This window comes from Dipodomys spectabilis, unplaced genomic scaffold (assembly GCF_019054845.1).
Source record: "Dipodomys spectabilis isolate Male_0828 unplaced genomic scaffold, ASM1905484v1 ptg000051l, whole genome shotgun sequence".
Lineage (NCBI taxonomy): Eukaryota > Metazoa > Chordata > Mammalia > Rodentia > Heteromyidae > Dipodomys > Dipodomys spectabilis.
The window spans coordinates 8,372,616-8,381,697 of record NW_024870728.1 but is presented as its reverse complement, the minus strand read 5'-3'; the positions used below and the strand labels follow the sequence as shown (position 1 = coordinate 8,381,697).

At 44.7% G+C, this 9,082-nt stretch overlaps 1 protein-coding gene across 1 annotated transcript; it reads left to right on the top strand.

The window, feature by feature from the left end:
- Positions 1-5,145: 5,145 nt before the first annotated feature.
- On the top strand, positions 5,146-8,366 carry Kcne4 (potassium voltage-gated channel subfamily E regulatory subunit 4). The gene is made up of 2 exons (XM_042679081.1): positions 5,146-5,225; positions 5,783-8,366. Exon 2 carries the CDS (start codon positions 5,809-5,811, stop codon positions 6,304-6,306), a length of 498 nt encoding a protein of 165 aa, XP_042535015.1. The 5' UTR covers positions 5,146-5,225; positions 5,783-5,808; the 3' UTR covers positions 6,307-8,366.
- The last annotated feature ends 716 nt before the right edge of the window (positions 8,367-9,082 follow it).

Sequence of the window (9,082 nt, the reverse complement as noted above, 5' to 3'; positions counted from 1 at the left end):
GGGATTACAGTTTCATAAGTCAGGTAATTAGCACATTTCTTCCTGGATAATGCCACTCCTTCCCTTGCTCTCTCTCAGTTTTTCCCACCCATCCCTGCCCACAAGTGGTATAGTTCATTTTCAACAGTGTCTAGTGCGTACCACGGCTGCTGCACTTGTTCACTGTCTATCACTCTCACACAATTTATGGATAGCCCATTTATTTTGGATTCTTGTCTGCCTCCCTCAGCATCTGAAAGGCCCACAGAGATACTGACAATCCTATTGTCCTTTTCGTTCCTCAGCTCTGTGTTCTAGTACCAGCTTTGCCACCCACCAGCTGTGTGGTTCTGGATGCCCTCTGGCATCCAGATGGTAACAGAGCCTAGCTCCCAGGTATTTTATGAAGAGTAAAAGTAGTTCCTGAGACACTTTACTCTTGCGGGCATTTGTTAAGTAATGCATAATACACAGTAGATGTGAGTTAACGGTATCCCTTTGCTTTAGTTTCAGCAGTTCTGGACTTTTCTCTCTTGACCTTTTTGGATAATGTCCAAGCAGGTCCCGGTCACAACCATATCCTCCTGAGACAGTGCGCATTAGAGGGAGGGTCTAGGGGTCTTGTAAGTATCCAGCAGATACAGAGCGCTTATTTCGAGTGTCAGGACTGCTGGAAAGCACGTGTCCAGGAAGGGTGACTCAGGGACCGAGGGAAGACCTACCACAAGCGTTCCCAGACACTTTGCCGAAAGCGTTTCTGGGAAGAGCCAGGCCAGGGGTGGGCACGGACGATTGCATTTGGCAGGGCTTGGCCACACTTGCAGCCTCATCTGCTGGAAAGGAGGGGCGTCGCCTGTTGGATCATGGGACATTTCTAAGGATCTTGGCAGAGTTGTTGATTGGAGTTTTGACATGCCTGCGGGTGGCTTAAACTGAAACGCAGAGAAATTATGCAACGGAGCCAGTCACGTAGCCGGGGAGCGTCTGCGCTGGGTCAGATCTCCGGGCTCCAGACTTGTGTTTAATCTGATGAGATTCGTGGCTGTGCTGTTATCCCAGCCCGGACTTTGTTTAGTCAGAGGAGCTGTTAACATAATTTCAGAGATGTGTGGCCAGGGACTCCTGGGTCATTTGGTGAAAATGACGTTACCAGGAAATGAAAGTACTCCAAGCTCTAGAGAAAGTGTGTCAGGATCAAGCAAAAGGAAAAAAAAAAGGAAGGAAAAGAACATCAAAACAAGAAGACAGAGCTGAGCTGTGTATACAAGCATAAATACAGGGTCCTGGTATCACTGTGTCACTGGAAGATTCTAGAAGATGCTAAGAGACCTGCAGCCTCTACCACATGGATTCAGAAAAAGTAACTCGGATGGCACATTCCACATTTATGTTTGAGTATCTGAATAACTATGAATTTACATTTTTAAAAATGAAAACATGTTGTATTCAGATATACACGCAGTAGAATTTAAGTTATGTTTTAACTGAAAGATTTATAAAGATATCAGCCCTCCTCTTTCTACTTCTTTCTTTCTTTCTTGGGTCCCATTCAATGAGACAAAGGTGTGGAAACAAGAGGGTTTTAGAATTGCATAGGTCTGTGTTCAACTCCTACTTTGTCACTAATGGCATGATTTGAATAGTTTGCTTAGGCCTTTTGTCCTTTGGTTTTCTTGGCTTGTGATCATACTTACCTCTCAGGATTGGTGTGAATCTGGCTCACAATAGACACTTAAACTAGATATTGATTATGGTGTAGTCAGACTTATTTAAGCTGTTAGTTGAAAATAGTTGTTTTTTTTTTTTTTTTTTTTTAGAGTACTGCCATAATGACACCAAGGTAGATCAAATGAGCAGAATAGAGATCAGAAATAAACCTGCACATATATGGTTAACTGCACATATACAATTTTTTTGACAAAAATTCCAAGATAATCCAACAGGGAAAAGATGGCCTTTTCAATGAATGTTGTGGGAGTAACAGGCTTTCCATAAGATAAAAAGTTTTTCTACTCAATGCTTTGCATCATACAACAAAATTAACTTGAAATGATTAATAATTCTAAGTATATAAAGCAACTATAAACCTTGTAAAAGAAAATCTTCATGATCTGGGGTTAAGCAAACATTTCTGAGAAGACTCATATACACAACCATAAGGAATTTTGATAAGTTGGACTTCATCAGTATTAAGACACGTTTGCTCTTTTAAAGGCACTGTGAAACCAGGCACTAGTGGCTCCTGCCAGTAATCATAGCTTGTGAGGAAGCTCAGCCAGAGGATCATACTGCGCAGACAGAAAAGTTTGCTAGATTCCATCACCAAAAATAATCAATGAAAAGCAGGGGTAGAAGCATGGCTCAAGTGGTAGAGTGTCAAGCCAACCTAGCAAGTTCAAGGCTCTGAGTTAAAACTGCAGTACTGCCAAAAAAGAATGCTAAGCAAATAGAAATACAGGTCACAGATTAGAAAAAGGTATTTATAAGATGATTTCTTTCTTTCTTCTTTCTTTCTTTTTTCTTTCTTTCTTTTCTTCCTTCCTTCCTTCCTTCCTTCCTTCCTTCCTTCCTTCCTTCCTTCCTTCTTTCCTTCCTTCCTTTCCTTCCTTCCTTCCTTTCTCCCTTCCCTGCCTTCTTCCCTCTCTCCTTTCCTCCATCTCCCTTCCCTCCTCTCCTTTCTTCATTCCTTCCTCCCTTTCTTCTTACCTCTCTCTTTTAGTCTCTCCTTCTCTCCTCCCTCTCTGTCGCTCCTTCCCTCTCTCTCTCCCTCCCTCCCTCCCTTCCTCCCTCCCTCCTTCTCTCTCTCTGTCTGTCTCTGTCTCTCTCCCTCCCTCCCTTCTTTGTACGCCAGTAGTGAGGCTTGAACTCATGCCTGGGTGCTATTTTCACTGGGAGCTTTTTCACTGGAGCTCAACTGCTTGAGCCACAGCTCTACTCAGCTCTACTTCCCACCCTTTTTTGGCTTCATACTTCAGTCCACAGATCTCAGAATCCTGCATAGCAACCAGTAGATTTACTTCTTTAATATTGTTGTCTTCTGCAGCTATGATGTACAGTGGATGTAATTATTAATTTGAGTGCAGAATGCACTTTCTAGATGGTTTTTGTTTATGCCATTGTTTGCCAGCACTGTTTTGTTCACACTGTACTAAAAGAGAGCTGGAGAGAATGCTGAGCTAATTGTTATGAGCTTGCAAACATTTCATTCCTGGGGTAATGGAAGAACAGAAGGGGAAAGAGCAGCAATGGCAAAGCTGGAGACAGAGACGTGGTCATCAGAAGCGATGAGGAGCCCTTGGCAGCAATGGGGTACTGTCAACGTGAAAACAAAAATCATAAACTGAGCACGGTCTTCTGGCTCTTCTGGCAGAGTCACTCAGCATTTTGCTTGCGTTGCTTCACTGATCTCTGGTAGAAACATCCATATGGGCAGAACCCAGTGGGCATCAGAGGTGGCAGAGACCCCAAGCCTCGAGTGAAAAAGGAACAGTCCCCAGGCCATCCTGTTTCTTAAGAAGAGCATGCAAAATAGGAAAGAAAAAGGAGCTCCCAGAGATGACAAGAGCTGTATTAAGTGTTGCAGGGGTACATGGAAAGTGCAAGAAAGGACAGGATTGTGTAGAAAAAGAGGTACCACTGTCCCAGACTCCTCTTTGATCCCTTCTGGCTCACCCCTTGCCCTTGACTAGAGGCCGAAGTGGGCTCAAAGCTCTCCTAAAACAAATATTGGACCCTAACTTCATAAAACAACCCAAATGGATCTTTTTATGATTTAAAAAAAAGTCTAACCCACACCAGCCAGTCTTCAGTCTTAGAGCAGTTAAGCTAAAAGGAGTTTTAAAATCATATGGTTCATATTCTATCTGCTGAAGGCATTAACTGTTTCCCCTCCTCTATACCCCTGTACCCACTAATTGTACTTGATCAGATTCTTAGGAGGGAGAAGTTTCTGGAAGGATTTATAAGATTTGCATAGTTAATAGAAGAACTGAAATTTAAGGCCTCCCTTTTTTTGTAGGTCTTCAGATTTGAATTTAGGGCCTGGATTCTGTCCCTGAGCTCCTAATGCTCTACCACTTGAGCCACAGTACCACTTGCAGATTTTCTTTTTTTTCCTTTTTTTTTTTTTTTGGTCCGGTCGCGGGGCCTGAACTCTGGGCCTGGGTGCTGTCTCTCAGCTCCTCAGCTCAAGGCTAGCGCTCTACCACTTGAGCCACAGCGCCACTTCTGGCTTTTTTCCTTTTTGCTTATGTGGTGCTGAGGAATCGAACCCAGGGCCTCATGCATGCAAGGTAAGCGCTCTACCACTGAGCCACCTTCCCAGCCCCCACTTGCAGATTTTCTGAGTAGTTATTGGAGATAAAGAATCTCATGGACTTTTCTGTCTGGGCTGGCTTCGAACAACGATTCTCCGATCTTAGCCTCCTGAGTAGCCAAGATTACAGACATGAGCCACTGGCACCTTGCTCAACCCCTCCCCCCCCTTTTTTTTTTTTGATCAGTTGTGGGGCTTGAACTCTGGGCCTGGGCGATGTCCCTCAGCTCTTCAGCTTAAGGCTAGTGCTCTACCACTTGAGCCACAGCACCACTTCTGGTTTTCTGGTGTTTAATTGGAGATAAGAGTCTTGTGGACTTTCTTGCCCAGGCTGACTTTGAACCACGATCCTCAGATCTCAGCCTTCCGAGTAGCTAGGATTACAGGTATGAGCCACTGGTGCCTGGCTAAGCCCTTCTTTCTTGACTGTACTTTTCAAACTTGCTTCCAACTATCATCATTCAGATTATGGGATGTGATTGCCTCTGTAAAACTATAGGTAATGTAATGTTTATGTTCCTGTAAAGAAATGCAAGCATCGGCGCATTTTCAATGAGGATGGACTAAGGCTCACACTTGACCGTAGCCATTGCTTGTCTTGTCTTTCTACTTGCTTTCATGGCCACCTGAACATTTTGGCTGCACCCTGGGACAGGAGGAGACAGTTCTTGATTCTCAGCCCTTTTCTTTACACAGCTGCAAACTTTGGTGAGTTGAACTGCAGGCTTGGAGAGTTCACTGCTCACTCGGCCACCGTCAACCTCTGTTGTAAATTTTCCTCCCAGAACACGTGACGATGCATTTCTTGACTATATATCCCCACCAGAGCAGCGGAGCTGTCAGAGTGCGTGCAGAGCTGGACCCAGAAGACGATCACTCTTGAACTTGCTGATTTAGGAATTCAATACTCGGGACAAATTGTCAGCCTGTGGTAAGTCAGCATTGCAAACTGGCTTCAGAAACATTTTGCAAGAGTAATATGGATAACGAGGAGTAGATGCAGTTTTCTTTTCTTTTGGCTTCTTTTTTTTTTTTTGGTATTCGTGTTCAGGGAACTTTGCTTTGAATGAAAAAGTTTAAGCTGTAGAAGCAAAGGGAAGAAGTGTGCTGTCCTTTCCAGGGTGCCTTGCAATTGTGTAAGATACTCTTTTCTCTGTGCTTCCTGTCTAAACACTTAACATTTTAAGGATATAGGAACACATGCTCGCTTTATGAAATCCAATACAGTAGATGTGAATCGACTAAAAATGAAAGTTCTTCTTTTTCCCCTCCCCTTGGATTCTCCCCCACACTCTCCTGGCTGTCATAGCTAACTTAGCTGTTAACTGTTTGGTGGGACTTCTTGACTGCTATTTCCTTTATGCAATTATAATTATTTTTGGGGGGGAGTGGGAGAGGATATTTCCAGTCTGCAAACCCTGTGTTCACCTTCCTGTCTGAACATGTGGTCTAGGGGAGAGCTCTAACGTGGTGCAACTTTCTCCCCAGATCACCACTGTGTGAGCGCTGCGTCAATGCTGAGGATGGAGCCTCTGAACAGCACACACCCCAACGCTGCGGCCTCCAGCAGCCCCATGGGGTCTCATGCGGTCAGCAGCAGCCATGGTAACGAGTACTTCTATATTCTCGTGGTCATGTCCTTCTATGGCGTTTTCTTAATCGGAATCATGTTGGGCTACATGAAATCCAAGAGGCGAGAGAAGAAGAAGTCCAGCCTCCTGCTGCTTTACAAAGATGAGGAGAGGCTGTGGGGGGAGGTCATGAAGCCCCTGCCCCTGAGGTCAGTGCCGGTGCCCATGATGCTGAACATGCTGCAGGAGAGTGTGGCGCCGGCCCTGTCCTGCACCCTCTGCTCCATGGAGGGGGACAGTGTGAGCTCTGAGTCCTCCTCTCCAGATGTGCACCTCACCATCCAGGAGGAGGGCGCTGACGACGAGCTGGAGGAGACTTCTGAGACGCCTCTCAATGAAAGCAGCGAAGGCTCCTCGGAGAACATTCACCAGAATTCCTAGCACCCCCCTCGGCCTCCAGAGGTAGACCCACCAAGCCACCGTCACCCTGAGAAAGAGGAAAGACGTTTTCCAAGTGTCTGCTCTCACTCTGGCAGTGCGGCGGTCACTTTGAAAGACCCTTGGCAAATCTCCAACATGAAAGGAGGGGCCCGGTGAACCAGGCTCAGTCAGAGTCCTGGAAGTGCCAGGGGTTTGGCCCCACTACTGAAAAAAAAAAGAAAAAAAACCCCTAAAGATGTGCAGGGTGTATATGTCCTTTGGGGTCTAGGTGTTGGGGACCCTGTTCAGAATTTGCCTGCAAGATGGCTTGTCATTTTCTCACTGGATGATTTTGGAAACTTCTACAGCATCTTCTAATTCCCAGACCTGTCAAATGCCTAAGGCAGGCAGAGGGACTAGTTCTGCTTTGCTAATCTGCCTGGAACTTTGTTCTTCTAGATCTGATTGGCTGTAAGTATCTCTACTGTGTACCTGTGGCATTAGATCACAGAGTGTTACAAGAATTTTTTGGAGGTCTTTTGGCTCAGAGATGGACATTTGATGGAAGATTTTTGGTAGGTAAAAGCTGGATTTTTTGAAACCAGCCTGTTTGCATATTCGAAGGAAAGAAAGCCATTATTAAACCTATTAACCTTAGTTGAGGGGCTGTCATAAGAGATGATCTGCTATTTTGATCTTTTGCCTCCCCTAGGAGCTTGAACTCTCTGACTTGTGACCATCCAGCTTCTCATGCTGGTATGACTTTCTTTTGGTTAGAGATCTTCCTTAGAAAGGAATCTATATTCTGAATTGGTGTGCAAGGGGCTCCTTCTGGTCCTTCCAGAAGGGGTAATGGTAAGGTTGTGTAAGACGAAGCTATTCACATCGCCTGTTCTCATTTTCCCAGCCTGCTTCTCTGAACTGAAGGAAGACCCACTGTGGGTCCTCACAACGTGGTATTTTGTCACGTAGCTGAAGCCTAGCAGGGAGGGCATGCTCAGGCAGCAATAGCTTAGAGCTGGGGTCCAAGTTCTGTGCTTGCAGATGCCCTGATGTGCATTTGCTGTGTGGTCTCGGGCATACCATCCTGAGGCTCGTTGCCTTCATGAGGCTCCCGCGGATGTGCAGCCCCAGGGGGCTGGGAGATGTCTTTAGATTTAGGACTCTGTGACAAATCCTTTATAGCCTGGTGTGAGGAAGCTTGGACCAAACATTTCCCCTTTGGCCAGTTAAGTCTGGAAAAGGATCTGCTGATTTAAAGGAGCAGTTGGAGACTCTAAATACATGTAACTGGGGAATTTGGAGAGAATCATCAACCATCTCTGCTGTAGTTTTCCCAGGATTGGAACTCAAGAGGCAGTGACCACATTTTCCTCAACACCGTTGCTCCTTGGACTGATGCGATGTTCACACTCATGGCTGAGGGGCCAAGGAGTCATCCAGGAAACGCTCAGGAGTGTTTGACAACGCCAACATGCATTCTTGTGCTCCATAGCTTTGTAGCAGACCCTTTCTGCCTGTGAAGACATGAAAGATGGAGAAGAAGAGCATACCGAAAGGTCAAGTTTAATTCTAGCAAAGCAAACAGCAACAACAAAACCCCCCACAAACAAACTATTGTTTTTCTTCCTAGATTGAAGATATCCCGTTCACTATGGTTTCCAGGGAAGGGTTAACAGTGGAGAAGCAGGTTTATCTGTCGCTTTGACACAGGGCTAGAGGAAATTTATGTTTCTTTGTGGGGGAGGGAAGAGGGCCCTCTGTTCACTTTAAAATTCAGAGTGTGGATTTGCTCCAAAGAGGGCCATTTAAGTTGAAAGAAGCCAAGTTAAGTTTGGCCTCTTGCCTGGAATCACTTGAATTCTGAAATTTTACTGCGACAAGCATGTGTGCTGTGGCAGTCACATTTTCCATTGCTTAATTCTCAAAGTGCGGTGCAAGTCTATCTTTGTGCCTATTAACAAGTGATGTATATAATTCCTTCTTATTCTATTGAGTTGTACAAAATTGTCTTTTGTATTTAATGGTTTGTAATTTTCACAATATTTTTTAATTTAAATAAACACAGTTTTCCCTTTGAAGTCTTGAGTGCTTTCTTTCAAACTTTGGTATGATATCTGGATTAAAGTTTGTCTTTAATCTTGCCTTTTAATATCTTTAAGTACTATAAAAGGGTTTTCATTCAATATGTCAGTTTGCAAGTACAGTGGTCATTACCTTTAAGTGCAAAGGGGTTTCCATTCAACGTGTCAGTTTGTGAGGGCAATGCATCTTGACCAGCCATGTCCATCATTCTTTTCCATTTTTCCCTAATTCTTAGTTGTGGCTGTTTTTATTTATTTATTTTTTAACATCACAGCCATATGCTTCAAGTAATGCCTGGATTTGATTCATCTTCCAAGTCAGACATTTTTTTTCTTCCTGAACCATGGCTCTCCCACTTTCTGATATGGGCTTTTCTCGGCTTTGCAATGAATGGAAAAGAAGCCGAGGAGGATAGTTTTGCATCAATTCTGCAGTCTTTGGACTGAGTGGAGACTTGGCAAGTGCTGTTAAGATGTTGTTCCAAATTTGGTTGCAATCAAACATTTGATTTGCATGCCGACTTGGCAGCGGGGATCTACATGTGTGGCCCAGCATCTCGGGCTCATGGGCAGGGTGTTGCCTGGTCTACACCAGGACAACAGTATGGGCACGGCGAAGCACAGAGATGATTAGTTGGGGTTATGTCTTCCTTTCCCTGTCTCCTCCCTATTAAGTCTCATTTGTAGGTTCCTCTCTTTTGTCTTTCTGTATC